This window comes from Coregonus lavaretus, assembly GCF_964263955.1.
Source record: "Coregonus lavaretus genome assembly, chromosome: 19".
NCBI classification, from domain to species: Eukaryota; Metazoa; Chordata; class Actinopteri; order Salmoniformes; family Salmonidae; genus Coregonus; species Coregonus lavaretus.
In genome coordinates this window covers 30,253,618-30,272,740 of record NC_140006.1, presented here as the reverse complement: position 1 = coordinate 30,272,740, position 19,123 = coordinate 30,253,618, and the positions used below count along the sequence as shown (strand labels likewise).

The 19,123-nt window shown below is 40.3% G+C and overlaps 1 protein-coding gene across 2 annotated transcripts; it reads right to left on the bottom strand.

The window, feature by feature from the left end:
- Positions 1-1,831: 1,831 nt before the first annotated feature.
- LOC311146789 (WD repeat-containing protein 37) lies at positions 1,832-19,047 on the bottom strand. Of its 2 annotated transcripts, none has more exons than XM_084183375.1 (15): positions 18,845-19,047; positions 17,823-17,995; positions 15,121-15,217; positions 14,833-14,928; positions 14,577-14,641; positions 10,462-10,597; positions 9,671-9,742; positions 9,361-9,405; positions 9,167-9,243; positions 8,806-9,043; positions 8,431-8,572; positions 6,832-6,966; positions 6,498-6,612; positions 4,009-4,155; positions 1,832-3,615 (listed from the first exon to the last, which is right to left on the bottom strand). In XM_084183375.1, the coding sequence occupies exons 2-14, from the start codon at positions 17,958-17,960 to the stop codon at positions 4,024-4,026; spliced, it is 1,488 nt and encodes a 495-aa protein (XP_084039501.1). In that variant the 5' UTR covers positions 17,961-17,995; positions 18,845-19,047; the 3' UTR covers positions 1,832-3,615; positions 4,009-4,023. The 2 variants fall into 2 exon arrangements, with proteins under 2 accessions (XP_084039501.1, XP_084039502.1); XM_084183376.1 differs by having other exon boundaries at positions 8,806-9,040; positions 18,845-19,006.
- Between the last annotated feature and the right edge of the window lie 76 nt (positions 19,048-19,123).

Genomic DNA, 19,123 nt, shown 5'->3' with positions numbered 1-19,123 from the left:
TATGTGAATCTGGCCCTGAGAAACATGAAAGAGCACTGACATCTAGTGGCTCAAAGAGAACATTGCAGGTTCTGAGAGTATAACTACTAAAATCGTTTTTTTGTGGATTGACAGTAATTTACTCTCATAATTAGTATTTTCCCTCTGTTACAATTGCACACATACACCTATTAACACATTATATAGTAAATTAAAAGTTATATTGATGTATTTCCTCTTTCCACAAGCAATTGTATTGCTTTATATTTATTTCCACACAAAACAGACACCATCTCACAGACTAAAATGATTGAATGTTAATAGTAATGTAGAAGTACTTTGTATCTAGATCATTGAATGTCAAATGTAAAATAGTAATTTATATTTTATTAAAGGGAGACAATTGGCAATTTTAGAATAATCTTTACCTGTTTTCTGACAACTGGGTGATAAAAGACTGAACAATTAATTTAACACTATCCTCATGTCACTGAACCGAAGTAATGGACATTTGGCATGACTCGAAGCAAGGCTGAACTACGACACAAAGAAGAGGATACAATGAGGGAATGAAACGGCACAACATTTTATTTTATTTCACAAGCTGTTGTTCCTTATGAATAACCATCTCACACACACTACAGCTGTCAGAAAAACAGTTTCATGTTATGAGATTTGTGTACTAGCGGCGCTCCTCTTGTTAAAATGAACCTATTTTACCACATAAAATATAATTAGGTAGGTAAACACCACAGTTTTACTAAAGCTATTACACAGTTGATTTCGATTGCTAAGTTTGTATGATGTGAGGAGGGCGTGCATCTCAAATTGCACCTTATTCCCTTTGTAGTGCACTACATACGGAATAGGATGTCATTTGGGACACAAGCGAGCACTCTACTACATTGAAATAAATACAGGACAACATTTACATGACCAGGTGAGAAAACCATGAGACTGAAATGTACATAAACCACGAAGAAAGTGATGATAAACATGGTCAACTAGCTAAGCATGGTGGCTCAGGAGGTCAGGTAGTCTGAGTGCCAGTCTGTTTGTGCTACCATGCCAACTCCTTTTCACTCATTGTCATGCCAAACGAGCAATGGCGTTGGCAAGTGCCCAAACATATCTGGAACCAGGCTAGAGTTCACATTCACAGGCCATACGTCTTTGATATTTCCAAAATATTTGTTTCACTTAAATCAGGGATGATGACAATCCTGGACAGCTACGGTCCAAGAGACACCTCTTATTATACTAACCCATGTAACAGATTACTATAGTCACTTAATCAGTGCCTCTAGTACTACATCATGTGGTATTAGAACTGCACAACCAAATCTGCAGTAGCCAGTCTGTTTGTTCCATCATGCCATCATCGTCTCCCGAGTGGCGCAGTGGTCTAAGGCACTGCATCGCAGTGCTAGTTGTGCCACAAGAGATCCCGGTTCGAATCCAGGCTCTGTTGTATGGGGCGGTGCACAATTGGCCCAGCGTCGTCCAGGGTAGGGCAGGGATGTAGCTCAGTTGGTAGAGCATGGCGTTTGCAATGCCAGGGTTGTGGGTTCGATTCCCACCGGGGGCCAGTATGAAAATAAATAATAAAAATAATTTAAAGAATAATGTATGCACTCACTAACTGTAAATCGCTCTGGATAAGAGCGTCTGCTAAATGAGGTAAATGTAATGCCAACTCCTTGTCACTTACAGTAGTGTCATGTTTGCCTTGACAATGACCAATGGAGTTGGAAAGAGCACAAACAGATCTGGGACCAGGCTAGCAGTAGCCCTCTAAGACATCCCTGATGTAAACGATACATGAGAAAAACTACATGCAAACCCCTCTAGATTAAAGCAACAATCCTTTAATGAAACCTAAGAGATCCAACTGATTTTAACTGCACAGGACGAAGAACTAGCGGAAATGAAAAGAGCACCTCAAAGTTAAAAGGATAATAAAATCTGCAGCAGGAATACACCATTAAGCCAAATGGGCCACTTTGAATAGAGATGATTACATTTAATTTGCTCCAGATGTGACATTTATTGTGGAAAGAAAGTTACGCTCACTTTGAACCGTGGGCCTACACCTGGAACCACGTTTTTGTCACAATAACGATTCCATAACGGGATAGCAGATGTTCAACATGACTTATTGTATAAATATCATTTATCAATATTTTGTTACAAGTTGGCAAAACACAAAGCATATCTAAAAGTCTCTACAGAAGCATTTACTACTGCAATAAAGCTGGCTTGTCTCATGAGATACAGATACATCATTTTGTATAATTTGTTGGTTACTAAGTCAACTGTGCTGCCTGTCAAGTGACTCTCACAGACAATTACACTCAAAATGTTTTCAAGCCCACCATTGATTATCTTTCTCTAAAAACAGACACAGCTACTTTATGAGATCACACTGTTACCCCAAACACATAACAATCTCTTCTTCTTTTAGTTTTCTATGCAGTTTGTCGTTTTGGCAGCAGACATTAACACCATGATCACGGAGCACACCAAGCATGTTACAGCTATTGCATTAGAATGCTCTTAGAGATCCCACTTACTTACGCAAGGAAGTACCACGTGGTAACAAATGACTGACCTATATATCCCTGTAACAGCTTTTCAATACTGACTACTTCTAAGAAACACTTCACATGTTACTATTGTTTGTAAACTCTATATCTAACAGCAATTTCATAACATCTTACTTTCTAAGACTCATTTATGATTATTACACACGAATGAAGTGCCTATTAAATTGGTGAAGATGATCAACCTTGACCTCTAAACATGGGGTGTTTACACAACTTATTCCACTGGTACAACATACTGTCTAGGACTCGGAGTAGGATTCTGTCAAGTCTGTACAAAAGCTGCAATGGTATTTAGGCTAAAACAGTTTTTAACAACAAAATAAAATTTAAACATCTATTGGTTTTAAAAGGTGCATGACAGAGCCACATGAAAACTGTTCTGTAGCAGCTCTGCATGTTCCTTATTCAGTGCTCAGTTGATCACCAATAAATGGGCATGGACCTGTAAACCTTGTCAAAGTATGGCTCTGCCGAAATGGCACAGAGATATGCAGTAGCTTGGCTAGCTGTACATCTGAGCGATTAAGGTGGGTTCGAAAGCAGATGTGTGGCATTTCAATACTAACACAAGTCTCCATGAAATGCTGCTCATTATCATCGAGTCTACACCATCAAGTGGGCCCAACCTGTGCTGAACTGAAGATTAGGGTGACAACATTACGCTCCCCCCGTACCTTCTTTATGTCACTGTGCTCTTTATCTTCAGCAGGAAAGTGATGACTAAATTGATCAAAACAAGCCCTACAACAAAGCTGAGTGTAGTCCTTCACATTTTTTGTACATACATGGGCAAGTTTGAAAAAAACCCCACACACACATGTAGTACAGTATGTATATTCAGACCATGCAGACCAGACTGTGACCACATTTGGAGTGTGAGAAGAACATGAAGACTTGACACAAAGAGAGAGAGAGTGGTCCTCGATCGATCTTCTCCCCTCCCTGCCCGAGAGTGGGGGCGTCTGACTGATCAGCTCTTAAGATGGGGCTCAGTGAGCAGATGGGCCAGGCGGATGGCTCAGGGCTGACTCTGGACATGTTTTTTTATTTGCACACAAGAAAAAGACAATACAATACGATTACATTTTGGCCATTTAGCAGACACACTTATCCAGAGCGAATTACAGTTCCATAAAATTAAAAGATAAATTAAAAGTGCATGTGCAGATGAGGGGAAAAAAACTACCTAAGGGGCTTGTAAAGCACATCCCCCTTTCAGATATTTATAGAAAAATAAAGAGTAGTAATGTAAAAAATCTATATATAAACTAATACTTACGAATAACACTGAGGGGCGGTTTCCCGGACACAGAATAAGCCTAGTCCTGAACTATAAAAGCATCTTCTATGGAAATTCCCCATTGAGTCTAAGACTAGGCGTACCAAATAAACCATAAGATAGTGAATGTGGGGGAAAACTAACCTGTCTGGGCTGGGCTCACTTCTCCTGCAGCAGAGCTGAGATGTTGATGTTCCATCCAATGGCCTGCCGGTCGAAGCCACAACTGAACAGGTTACAGGAGGAGTTGTCCTCACACCAGGCTGAGCAGCACACCATGCGCCGGTGGCCCTGTGAAGAAACAGTCACATTAGTACACTAACGAACCAGAGGGGTATACTACAAAGCAGGATCAAAGAGTTAGCCAGTTAACTTTGATAAACAACCAGAAATAACTGTTGATTTTCTAGTTCATTAAGAAAGCTAAACGTATATATACACTGAGTGTACAAAACATTAGGAACATCTCCCTAATATTGAGTTGCACCCACTTTTTATTTTTTTGCCCTCAGAACAGCCTCAATTTGTCGGGGCACAGACTTTACAAGGTGTCGAAAGCGTTCCACAGGGATGCTGGCCCACATTGACTCCAATGCTTCCCACAGTTGTGTCAAGTTGGCTGGACGTCCTTTGGGTGGTGAACCATTCTTGATAAACTCGAGAAACTGTTGAGCGTGAAAATCCCAGCAGCGTTGCAGTTCTTGACACACAAACCGGTGCGCCTGGCACCTACTACCATACCCCATTCAAAGGCACTTAAATATTTTGTCTTGCCCATTCACCATCCGAATGGCACACATAAACTTGTGTTATGGCTTTACACCCCCTGCTATATTGTGGATAAAGAGTTACCTGTCTAACAGAACACAGAGGGTGTTATTTAATGGAAGCCTCTACAACAAAATCCAGGTAGAATCAGGAATTCCCCAGGGCAGCTGTCTAGGCCCCTTACTTTTTTCAATCTCTACTAACGACATGCCACTGGCTTTGCGTAAAGCCAGTGTGTATATGTATGCGGATGACTCAACACTATACACGTCAGCTACCACAGCGACTGAAATGACAGCAACACTTAAAGAGCTGCAGTTAGTTTCAGAATGGGTGGCAAGGAATAAGTTACTCCTAAATATTTCAAAAACTAAAAGCATTGTATTTGGGACAAATCATTCACTAAACCCTAAACCTCAACTAAATCTTGTAATGAATAATGTGGAAATTGAGCAAGTTGAGGAGACTAAATTGCTAGGAGTAACCCTGGATTGTAAACTGTCATGGTCAAAACATATTGATACAACAGTAGCTAAGATGGGGAGAAGTCTGTCTATAATAAAGCGCTGCTCTGCATTCTTAACAGCACTATCAACAAGGCAGGTCCTACAGGCCCTAGTTTTTGTTGCACCTGGACTACTGTTCAGTCGTGTGGTCAGGTGCCACAAAGAGGAACTTAGGAAAATTGCAATTGGCTCAGAACAGGGCAGCACAGCTGGCCCTTGGATGTACACAGAGAGCTAACATTAATAATATGCATGTCAATCTCTCCTGGCTCAAAATGGAGGAGAGATTGACCTCATCACTACTTGTATTTGTGAGAGGTATTGACATGTTGAATGCACCAAGCTGTCTGTTTGAACTACTGGCACACAGCTCGGACACCCATGCATACCCCACAAGACATGCCACCAGAGGTCTCTTCACAATCCCCAAGTCCAGAACAGACTATGGGAGGCGCACAGTACTACATAGAGCCACGACTACATGGAACTATTCCACATCAAGCAACTCATGCCAGCAGTAAAATTAGATTTTTTAAAAACAGATAAAAATATACCTTATGGAACAGCGGGGACTGTGAAGCACCACACACATAGACACATGCATACAAACACACAATAACATACACACATATACACATGGATTTTGTGTTATAGATATGTAGTAGTAGAGTAGAGGCCTGAGGGCACACACTTAATATGTTGTGAAATCTGTTATGAATGTATTGTAATGCTTTTAAAATGTATAAGTGCCTTCATTTTGCTGGACCCCAGGAAGAGTACCTTGGCAGTAGCTAATGGGGGTCCATAATAAATACAAATCTACACTGATTGAAGTGGATTTAACAAGTGACATCAATAACGGATCATAGCTTTCACCTGGATTCACCTGGTCAGTCTACGTCATGGAAAGAGCAGGTGTTCCTAATGTTTTGTACACTCAGTGTATGTTTTGGGTTGTTGAGTCAATTAGACAAAGCACATTTCAAGTGTATAAAAAAACCTTTTAAAAAAACAGGATATTTATGCAAGTTAGCTGGCTAACTACTTGATCCTACTTTGTAGTATACCCCTCAGGGTCTTATTCACTAGGAAGTAAACTAGTCGAAACATTGAGGGACCTACCTGAATTTGTCCAATAAAAAAGATGCTTGTTTTTTGTGTCAAAATGTTTGCTTACGGTGCAAACATTTTGCTACAGTGTAAACTAATGAATATGACCCTGACTTATTATATGCTACTATATAAATATCCAGCCTACTGTATAGATCACTACATCCACTACAGATGCAGATTATACTAGAAATATACTAGATGAAAAATTTTATGTATTTGCTGCCTCTGTGTGTTGGTGCTGGTTACCTGTCTGTTGCTGTGTGGGAGTCGAGCCAGCCGCACTCCTGACATGTCAAACAGCCGAACTTGTCGATTGTCGTGAGGAAGAGCAATGATTCTTTGATTCACCGACACGCTTATCCTGTAAGAAGTAAGTAGTTCAAAGTACAGTAAAAGGTTAGGCTTCAAAACACACATTTTTATTGAACCTTCTAAAAACATAATTCCCAGTAACATATTTTGATTCTTTGGCTCACCTACATGCTCATCCTGAAATATAACTTTCATTCTTAAATACCAGTCTTGACAGGTACAAACTAATACTTGCCTACTATCTCAATTTGAAACTCCTCTCTCTCACCTATTGACTGCAGAGTCTGTGCGGATGGTTGCTATGGGTGACCTCATGTTCTTGAGGTCCCAGACCTTGACGGTGCGGTCGTCACTCCCAGACACCACGTTGTCCCCCACAGTGAACACTGCTGACGTCACCGTGCTGGAGACGCATGACATGGTGGAAGAGAGTTATTACATTTACATTTTAGTAGACGGTCTTATCCAGAGCAACTTACAGTAGTTCATTCATACATTTTTGTACTGGCCCCCCATGAGAATTGAACCCACAACCCTGGCATTGAAAGTGCCATGCTCTACCAACTGAGCCACACGGGACTACATGGGACTTCTTCAAAATAGTAATTCACTTGCTTTGCTTGCTCTTTGGGGTCTAGGCCAGATTACTGGAAAGCACTTAGTGAGAACTGTTGACGTTAAAAGGGCTTTATGAAATTAACGAGATTGAAGTTGATTGAATCAACCACACACTGATGTTGTCCTAGTGAGGGAACCCTGACAACTAATATCCTAGGGACTCAGGATTTTTACACTTAGTATTTCAGTAAGCTAGGGTTGCAAAGGGAGGGTATATTACTGGAAATGTTCTAAGTTTACCAATAAACTACCAGAATGTTGGTAGCTTTCAAGGATCACAAAACATCTAGTGGCCCTTTTCGGTAATTCAGATTATCACAGGTGTCTATAATTATCTCTGACCCTCTGTGTGGCCTTATCACATGTACATATATGAAATAATTAAATAAGATTAAAAATATATATATATAGAATGACAAAGCTGTAAAACATTATCCTAAATATAAACCATCAATTTAGTGAAAACCATTGGTGTTTAATATAAGGGTTTCAGCATGCAAATTTTTTTTTTTACACTTGTATTTATTTTATTATGTCAATATGTCTTTGTTGTAAATGTTTTGGCGCTAAAACGGTGGAAGTTGTGAAGAAAAGTCAATAGTTGGAAGAGTTGCAGAGTTAAATGAAAATAATGCCATTGTTGATTAGATGCTTTTTTCATTAATTAGGCTATTTCCTCTTGAACCATATGGTCCATCTACTAGAAACTCATGGTAAATATGGACACATATCAAAAATGAATACTATGTGATTTAAAAAAAGTTTTTCAAGTATAAATTACCAAAGTTAACATAGATTGCCATCGATTACCTGTTAATTACCCAAATTACAGAAGATTCCGGTAGTTTTGCAACCCTAGATAAAGTCAATTTGCAGTATGAGAGGAATACCTAGATATTTACTACAAACACACAGATGCTGTCTTGGTGGGAATATTTGAGGCCTGAAGGTCACCAGCTACTTCATTCACTTGACTGACTCATGTATCACGGTATCATTTGTTATGGATACTAATGGCTGATTAGCTGTGCCCTCATCCGCTACTCTTGGCAGACCAAATCTAGCCCCTGTAATCTAAACAGACACATTGATAATGACTACGAATTAATGTCTAATTAATGTCATTCATACGTGTGGCGAGATGCTTTCTGCATTAATTTTGTAGGGGTGCTACTGACAGACTGAACGAGTGGATGAGGGGTCTCTGAGGACCCACAGGCAGAAGGTGGTGTGTGTGTGTGCGACTCACTCGGTGTGTCCCTGGAACACGTTGACAGAGTGGATGGAGGGGTCTCTGAAGTCCCACAGACGGAAGGTGGTGTCTCTGGACGAGGTGACCACCAGACGCTGGGTGGGGTGGGTACAGCAATGGGTCAGCTCCTGGTCGTGGCCTGGACACGCACGCATGCAAGCACGCACACACACACACACACACACACAGAGGTGAGGTAGAGATATACGGCAGAGCACACATTAAGGGGTGGTTTCCCATTGATAGGTTAAGCCTATTCCTGGACTAAAGAGCATTTTCAATAGAGATTCTCCATTGCGCTTGCTTTTTAATCCAGAACTAGGCTTAATCTGTGTCCCAGAAACCGGCCCTAAGAGAACGGCTGGCTCGTACCAGTGAGAGAGTGGACGAGCTCAGATGTCTCCACGTCGTACAGGTTGGCAGCCCGGTCCCAGGAGGCGGTGACCACCTGCTTGCCCCCCACCAGCCAGTCTGCAGCGATGACAACCCCCTGGTGGCTCCTGAGGGTAGTGGAAGCCATGCGGATGGAGGGACACTCGTTAGGGCCGTCACCGTCCCCGTCAGCCTCATCCTTATCTGAGAAGTCTATGTCGTCGTCACAGGGCGTCTGCTGTGGAATCGGAGACAGACGCAGATACAGACGCACATACCACAGACACACAGAGATCAGCATTTAGAACTAGACATTTGTAGATGCAGTGGGATAGAAGAGATATGGTTTTGAGAAGCTTACACTGATGTCAGCTACAGGCTGTGGGGTGGGCAACTGCACCATGTATCTCCAGATATGGGCTGTCTGGTCACCAGATGCTGTGGACAGAGCAGAAAGAGGCCTCAAAAACACTTCCAAACAATAGACATCTGAACATACATTGGACTAAAATGTGTTTTTCTGACAATTGTGGACATTGAGCAAAAGCTCCTTACCTGTAAGAGCCATTTGTTCCGTGGGATGGAACTTGATAGAGTTAACTGGAAAGAAACAAATATAGGAGGTATTTGTTCATATAGATATTGATGAATAGCCTCCACAATAAAACTTTGGGCCCATTCCAAATTGCACCCTATTCCCTACACAGTACACTACTTTTGACCAGGGCACCATAGTGCTCTGGTCAAAAGTAGTGCACTATATAGGGAATAGGGTGCCATTTGGGATGCCCTATACGAATAATTTAGACCAGTCGCTTTCTTCATGACTACACATTGCATGGATCAAATAAAGAAAGCATTTTACCTGATCCTGCATGACCCACATACTTCAGGAGGCACTTTCCGGTCTCGATGCTCCATAGCATGGCACTGTGATCTGTGGACAGACACGTGGTGTACACACACAGTGGCTTAGAATAGTAGGCGTCATTTAGGCCATGCTAGCTTCATACTGTAATCATTTGTGATTCTCAAATGGCACCCTATTTCCAATATAAAGCACTACTTTTGACCAGTAGCACTATGGGCCTTGGTCAAAAGTATTGCACTAAATAGGGAATAGCATGCCATTTGGGATGCAAATCATGAGTCCTTCAGTTCGCACTGCCTTCATACTGTAATCATTGACAAATTACATTTGCCCCCTTTTAGTGTATTAAAAGCACAATATGCTCTCCGATCTGAAAGCAATAATTGCTAGACCTTATGATTGCATGATCACAACCCAAACACGCACCTGTTAAATTGATTGAATATTAAACCAAACTCTGCAGTGCATTTTAAAGCGCTATCAGGCTAAACATTACTGTGACTCACTAAGATGATTGTTAGTCTTGGGCCAGGAGGACGATAAGGCTAGTAGTCAAGACATTGGGATGAACTGTAGCTAGCTAGGCATGCAAAATTCTGGAAACTTCCTAGAAATCCCAGGTTTTCCCGAAGTCCTGGTGGGAGGTTTATAGATTTCCTACTTATTTTCTCCTGATTCCAGGAATCTTCCAACCAGGATTTCTTTAAAACCAGGGAATTTGAGGAAATATACTGTAATTTTGCAACCCTACCACGATGGCATTGGGATGTACTGTAGCAATCTACCTGCCGACGCTGTGCCCAGCACCACGGGCTGTGTCCTGGTGACACTCAGGTCCCATATGCCATCCCTGTGGCCTACATACTCCTTGACCAGCTGGCACACGGCTCTGGACGTGGTGGCTTTAAAACTGGAGACTATCTGAAGGGAAGCAGACAGGAGATGGTGTTAACACACAGGTGAATGAAGAGGAGGAAGCATAATGAAAGCAGGGAGGGACAGCAGCACTGGGTGGGTGGGGGTCATAGGGTCATTAGGGCTCCAGTCAGTCAGCATGATACCTCTGCGATGGCTAAGAAGCTTAGGTTGTTTTAGTCCATGTCCAAAATGGCACCATATTCCCTATATAGTGCACTTCTTTAGGGCTCTGGTCAAAAATAGTGCACTATATCAGCAAATAGGGTGCCATTTGGGACACAATCATCATTATTTATTTACTCACATCACCTCAGTATCATGTTGGGGACACAATCAATATGCGTCATTAATCAAAACTGATTTTAAATGCAAAGCTGTGAAAGAATGAAGAGGGGATGAATAATATATGAAGCAATATTAGGTTAAATAAAACAAAACCCTTCAAATAACAATAGTGAAATGATTATCATCAGTCAGTATCCATGTTTACATCTAAAATGGAAATAAAACAAGTTGGACTTCTGGGAGTGGCAGGTGTTTGAAACAAATCACTAAATAAGTTCCCACTGTAAAAGCATGAGGGGATAAAGTAACAGGTCAGTTATCTCACCAAAATAATTAAACATACAAAAACAGGGCTGCAAAACTCAAGTAACTTTCCTAAAATTCCCAGGTTTTCCAGAAATCCCAGTTGAAAGATTCCCAGATTCAGGAGGGAATAACCAAGAAATCCAGAATCCTCCAACCAGTATTTCTGGAAAACCTGAATATTGCAACCACATACAAAAAACACAAAATCATCCTTGAGAAAACTATGGAAATTAAAGTGGAAATTCAACATTATGTGAACTTTCGTAAACATATAGGCCTAGTAACAGCATAATAACACGATGGAAGACCAAAATGTTATTCACAACTTTGATGTGTTGAGTTGCAGTTAGTTTTCAGTGGTTGGTTGGTTGTTTGTAAGCACAGAGCAAGCCAAAAGCACAGCAGTCTATCCACACATAACAGCAGCAGCTCTGGGTCTCTCTGGGCTGCACAGATAAAACCTCTGCAGATACAGTAGCTGAGGGTGTCTCAGACGGCACCCTATTTCCTATATAATGCACTACATTTGACCAGAGCCATTTGGGACGCTGCCTGAGGCTTTGATGCGATATACATGCGACAGTGCACTACAAAATAAATTACTATGAAATCATTTGAGAAAAAATTAACTTCAGGACTAACATACATATAGACATTCAAAATGTTCCCAGGTCTGATTTAATACACAGTTCCTATGAAACAGGATAAGTCACATGCATTTTAAGGTGTGCATAAACTAAATGAAGCACTATTAACAGTCAGTAGTGAATGGTGGCCATAGGAAAGATAGCAGTGCAGTTTATACTCAGAGCTGTTAAGGATTACAGAATCTGTTTAGATGTAACACTGGCGTAACATGCTATATTTAACCATTAGGCAACAGGAAGTGTGTTAGATACCGCAAAGCATCGCTAAATCAGCTGGTAGAAACTGGCCAAGTATCTATGGCACCCTGACCCCGTTTATGGAGTATAGCCTATTCAGACAGTTGATGGTCTGCAATGAGCATATCAAATTGGTGCTCGTTTTACATCAGTAATCATCAACATTTCAAGAAAAGATTAGAGTTTGCTTGAAGCCATCCAAGTGCCATTTCTGAAAATGACATATAGATCATACATTTTTTAACATTGAATGCAATGAATGTACTGTATAAAAGCATACATTGAAAAGAGTAAGTGATCAGCCTACCTTAGTAATGTGTGTGAATAATAAGAATATGCCATTTAGAAGACACTTTTATCCAAAGCGACTTACAGTTATGTGTGTATACATTTTATGTACTGGTGGTCCAGGGAATCAAACCCACTATCCTGGCGTTGCAAGCACAATGCTCTACCAACTGAGCTACAGAGGAATAGGCTAGTTCTTTCCAGTAATGAGATTGTGTGACTCTGGCTACAGCTGAAAACCAATGGGCTTATGCTCAACGAGGTAAAACCAAGCTGTTCCTGACAGTCCATCACACTGTTGCCATGATAGCGGCTACTTCAAATAAGAGTCTAATCGCAGTAACTGTGGTAGTTTTTTTTCTACTAAATGACTAAAACATAAATGATAGAAAGAGCACAATATAAATCAGTCATTGCACTGACTGTGAAACAAAACAAGGCCCACAAATGCTCTTTCATCTAAAACCATTAGTCATTAAAGGGATACTGCGAGATTCTGGAAATTGTACAGGAAGTCTACAGGTACGCTAGCGTATGCTACTGTACCTGTAGACTTCCAGTCATTGCACTAACGCTAGTTAGCATTGTCTCATGAAACTACCTCAACTTACTTCATACTGCACGCAGAGACGTAAAAATGCGAGAATCTCAGAGTATCCCTTTAAGACATTGAAGATGAAGGCATTTCACAGAGATCTTGTCAGCCTTTCGGCCTAAGTGCTTGACAGCTTGGAAATCCAATGCAAATCCATTTTAGTGAATGAAGAAACAAACAAAAAAACTAAATGTGTAGCTTTAATTGCTTAGAAAGCTTTGGTTAGTGAAATATATCAATTAGTGTCTTTAATGTGTCTCACTGAAATTAGTCTATAAAACAACAAGTCATACATTTCAATCACCAAGTGTGTTGGAGATGGTGCATCAGCCCCATGGATGGGCTGCTCATGCATAGTGGTGGGGGGACACGGGGGAAATTAATAACCTTTTACCCATGAGTCGCCACCCCACAACTCCACAATGTTCCCCACAGTGAAGGTGGGAAGAGGTCCATCACCTACTTTGCCATGGAAAGAATGTGAGCGCTATGGCACAGGTAAAAAATATAAATAAATTGACAATATGACCACTTTCATATCTCTTGTTCAATGAAAACTTCACATACAGCACAAACCTTAAAGCGATTGTATTTTAAATGAATATATCCTTAGATCCATTTCCTCAAAAATAAATACAATTTTCATATAAGATTGTGTTTCAATAGAACAGTGGCCTTTCTCCCCTCTAAGTCACCCCTTTGCCGAAACAATTATTGTAATAGCGAACAACTAGATTGTAAGTAGTGCTGAGCAATTAGTGTTTGGCTTATGGATCGATTATTTTTTTAAAGAATCACGGTTTTTGATTTCGATTATGTTTTTTAAACATGAAATGCACTTATGTATTATGTGGGTTGAATGTTGTAACAGAATAAAACTATTAATACAGGTATCATGATGGTAGTGACTGCCAATTACTGTTCATCACTTATTAACCATCATTTATTTACATTACTTATCTTTAATAAAATGTCTCAATTGTTGTGTATATTACATTTGATGACTATTATTTCCTTCCAAGTAATCATCTCTATAGAGCTGCTGCCTATGCTGTCTGACAAAATCACTATTTTAGTAGTTCTTCAAAGTAAATAAGGCATAGTTTTATAACTGCTGAGTACCAACTAAGAATCACTGAAATCATGTATTTAGAGATACCTCACGAAGCAACTGCCTCTATCCCTCTTGATCACACATTATTCTGTCTCTTCTCTCTCCATGTCTACCCACACTAACCTAACGTAGCAGGCGTAAAAGAAACACAGACCAGACAAGTAGGTGCACAATGGATTATGGTCATTGTAGTTAATTACCACGTTTTCTGAGCTAAACTATGTAGAATATTGGCCTGTTGCAAACTACAACTCCCTACTTCATCACACAGTTTGGGCTTGATCAGATCTCTAGAGAAACTGCACAATGTGCGCATTGAGCTCACAGAAAAAACCTGAAAGAAATCAAATTCAAATAGTTTAACCCACTTGAGTCAATTAGTTGTTTTAAAACCGAAAAAATAACCGACATTTCAGTTAAATCGCTCAGCACTAGTTGTAGGTACTCAACAATATTAGCCCTTTTCTTTGAATCGTCATGCAAGCCAGAGATAAAGATAAGACATTTTACCTTGCTTGTAGATGCCTTATAAGTGGTCTTCAGTTTTTGTGAAAGTTGACTTGTGCTATGACTTGCTGCGAGTAAAGAGAGAGCACATTATGAGAACAGAATAAGAAGTCAGTGAAGTCTCTAATCAAAATATTGTGGATCCCTATGTAATTTTCTTTATTTGGCATTAAGGCCCTTCACAGCGGTATTAACATGTGTTGAACATAAATAATGCTAAACTATCTAACATGTCAAAGGAAATTCTACTGTCTCAAACCTTTTGTTTTAAGTGCCCCCTTTGTCAAGTCTCCCCCATCGATGGTTTGTCCTTCAGCTGTCAAACGATCGTTCAGGGTTTCAATCTCTCTACGCACTGCAAAATAATAGAAATCATAATGAGTGATTCTGACAGCAATGAGATTATCAAACATATCAATCAACACATTTTCACATATGGTTAGTGGTGTACACAGAGTGAAATCCTACTAAGTGACATCCACTCCAATGATGACCATGCATAAAAACCAATAGAAATGTTATCCACCAATCCGTGTGCTATACTTACACTCAATGTTTTCAATGTAGAGGTTTTCAAACTCCCTCTCGATCTGGCCAAACAGGTCCAAAAGATTGCTCCTCAAAGACAATGGCAGTTTGGAATCCTGCAGAAGCATAAATGGGGGAGAAATTGATAATTTTAATATTTTTTGTGAAATAGGAAAGAGAACTGAATAATTCACCCTTTGGTTTATAATGAGACCAATACTTCAAACCCAACATGTGTGGGCCCTAGTGATATAATAGCAAACTATTAAGCATAATCTTCCTGCAAGACAATGCTGAAAAAATTATCATTTACTAGTGCTAAGGGGACTGTAACCCAGTGTTTCCCCTATATTCATTTAGCAGCGGCGGCTGACCGCAGCTAAATTATTGCCACCGCTGCAAAAAATATGTACTTTTTAAAATATATATACATGTATATATTTATTTATACCGAGACACGCTTTTAAATGGATAGTCATTGGCTCAATGACTGGAAGTCTATGGGAACAGATAGCGTGTCATTGCACTAGTAGCAATGCACCACCCTCCCCTCACCACTACTACCCTTGCCACCACTGCAAAAAAATATATAGAAGCAACACTGCAACCAAACACTCAAGGGTGAAGATAGGGACACTAACACAGACAACTAAATATCAATGTTGTACCACTACACAAGGACAATATATTATGTGTTGCGGAAGGATGTCAGAACCACAACAAATGGTCTTGATTCTCTGTTACATTCCTTTTAACGCACACATTTTCATTCTACGAGAGCACTGATGTGAACTGAAGAGCCTAGTGTGACAAGAGCACAGTCTGTCCAGGGCCTAACACATACAGGCCCAGCTTTTTTAAAAGGATTTTAGAGTGCTCTTTGCATTCGCAGGCTAACAGTAACAAGCCCTGATGCAGCTGGAGAAAGGACAAGTACCAATACGCCACAATGCTCAAATAAACAGCAAAACAGGCTGGGGTAGTCTAGTTTAAAGAGTAGGCTATTGCTCAGGGGGGAATTTGATGGAACTTGTATAGCATGGAGAGATTTGCAATACTGAAAACATATTTTCTGGATAGGAGCACAGAGCATGTTGAATGAAGCTTGCTGTAGATTTAAAGGGATGAAGCTTGCTGTAGATTTAAAGGGATACTTCGGGATTTTTCCCCGGAGACAGATGAACTTGCGGACACCATTTTTATGTCTCTGTGTCCAGTATGAAAGAAGTTAGAGTTAGTTTTACAAGCCAATGCTAACTTGCATTAGCGTAGATACCCATAGACTTCCAGTCATTTCGCTAACGCTAGCGCACACTGCACGCAGAGACATAAAAATGGTATGCACGAGTTCATCGGACTCTGAGGAAGTAGATAAAGAGCCTCATTGCCAAAATCCCTTTAATAGAACTGAGCGTTTTGGCAAGGGGAAAGGAAATGCATAGTGTGTGAACGAACCTAGGGAGAGAGAACACTAAAACATTACACCTAAACTATTTAGTATGCTATTGAGAAGGTACTCTACATTCTGGCACAGCTGCAGTGTTTCTAAACACCTAACTTACCTCAGGTTTCAAATAGTGACGCAGATTATCAGCAGATTTAGACTAATCAAAGTAGCCAGAGAAAAAACAAAAAAGTTGGATTAAGTGGTTTGCCCCATGTCCCGAATAATTTAAGAGAAAGATTAATTATTCCTCTGAAGTAATGCTATATGCTACCACAATAATAGCTGAAAACATACTCTACTATGAAAAAGGCATACTGAAAAAGGCTAGAGGCATTTTACAGTTGTTCCCCTTAATTATCTGGGCATCCCCTTAATGATCAGACATAGAATTTATCTTAATCTGTTTGTTCAGTGTTGCAGTGTAGAAAGCCTGAAGACAATGAAGCAATAAGGCCTAGGGGGTGTGGTCTTAATCACGACGCAACACGGAGTGCCTGGATACAGCCCTTAGCTTTGGTATATTGGTCATATACCACAACCCCCGAGGTGCCTTATTGCTATTATAAACTGGTTACCAACAAAATTAGAGCAGTAAAAATAAATGTTTTGTCATACCCGGCTCAAGCCACCCAGTTTATAATAGCTAACATAGAACTAAGATAATTGAATAAACAATTCCACAACAATATCTACATTAACTTACTACTTGGATTACAACAACTGTCTACTAAATCACATTTTAGGCTAATTTATATTTTCTGTTAAGGGAAAGTATATTTAGGCTGTTTCATCTCATGTAGTCTAATCCATAACTAAAAATGTATCATTTAACTGAATATGTTCTGTTCTTCTAACTGCATCCATACACTTTATATCATATAATTGACTCAACTAAGTGATGTTTAAATAGATTAGCTTGAGTCCATGTGCATCACTTGGTCAGGGACAGAAGAGAACACACTGATTCTGATGGTTAAACAGCACAACAGCATTTCATGCTCTCTAAACTGATGGACCACAGTGTAAAGGGATTAGGCCTACTTTAGACTAGTGAACCTATTGGTGCAAACCACAGTGCCATTAGTGCACCCAAAATAAGAACACAACTACCACAGACATGTGGATTGCCTCATTCTATTCTATACCATTTTGGATAGGAAAATCAGATAGGAAAATCTCTCTAGTCATGTTGACAACATTCAGCCGGACAAAAGCAAATGAAAACTCGACTACTCTGTGTATTGTTCTCAGGCTCCCCCCAGCCCAGTCCTCACCTGTCCCTCCAACATCTCCCTCTGTAAACCTGAGCGCTCCTGCTCGGTGCTGTTGGTCCGGCGGATGGACAGACTGTGGGACTTGCGCTTCTGCTTGGCCTGGCGAGAGGCTGCACTGCTTCCACTTTCGACAGGCATCCCTCCTCATAGACCCCCAACCTTCCTATGTGAAACTGTGAAAGAGGAAGCAGAGTACATGGATAGAATGATTAGTTATATTAGTTTGGCGCTATTACAGAGGTCTTTACACAAGGCCCTATACATACTAAGAAATAATACGTCTTTCTTAGTCAGTATGGCCAAAGATTGCGGTATATATTGACGCCTTTGGAGGTGTTCAGGTACACATACACCACAACATACAAACAGTATCTTCATCTTCACAGCTCCCAGGGGCATCCAGACATTGTCATTGATTTAAAGAGGCCATCTTGAGGACTCTGAACATGTCTGAGTTACTGGAGTCATCATTTTAAAAAATTGAATAGCTGAAAGGTTAGATTAACTTCATATTATGATTGATAATAACTATGTGACGTCAGCATGTCAATCTTGAAAATCATGTTGCCCTTGAAGGGGTGTGTGAAGGACTGATGTCAGCAAAGAAAACGTTCAACGAATGTGAAACAATACATACTAACAAACGTTACTGCAAGCTAACAATTACTGTTGATGAAGATTAACCTAAACACAATCCCTGTCAAGCCACCCTGCCTGATCCCCCTAGTAAACTTAGCTAACTAGCCAGACTAGCTAGCTGTCAAACATAACTACCTAGCTAGCTAGTTATGAAGCTAAAGAACTAATGCAAACCACCATAGCTGACAAAAATGTATTGATATCACTGAGGTGACAAACCAAGACTGTGCACTAACTAGCTATTTTGCACAAAATGTACACCCCAATTGACAAGAAAAAAAATAGGTACGGTGCGACCTACTACGACGCTAACTAGTTAGCAAACGTTAGCTGAATTGACGTAGCTAGTTAGCGAGCTAGCAGAGAAACGTGAACATACTTACATACAAGACTACAAATTCAAGTATTTGTTACAAGTTGCTCTGAAATTTATTCTGCGATAGACCATTTTGCCATTTTCTACGAGAAAAAATATTTACTGAGATTCTTGTTGACGTCTAACTACCCTTCTTTTGACCGTCTATGCAGCTACCCACTGTCAAACTGATAGCAGCTGACTGACTGGCCTTGTCGTTTCATCCAGGCCACCGAAGGAAGTTACGCCCACTTCCGGGTCCATTCCCCAATGTTAGTTTTTAAACTATGATTTTAAACATTCCACT

Bases quoted from the DNA above. Each gene is read 5' to 3' on its own strand.
- LOC311146789 (XM_084183375.1), bottom strand. From the start codon at position 17,960: ATGCCTGTCGAAAGTGGAAGCAGTGCAGCCTCTCGCCAGGCCAAGCAG. The intron at 9,743-10,461 runs GTAGATTGCTAC...GTCTGTCCACAG, and splicing joins GCTGGGCACAGCGTCGGCAG to ATCACAGTGCCATGCTATGG. The intron at 9,244-9,360 runs GTAAGGAGCTTT...CTCTGTCCACAG, and splicing joins GGAACAAATGGCTCTTACAG to CATCTGGTGACCAGACAGCC.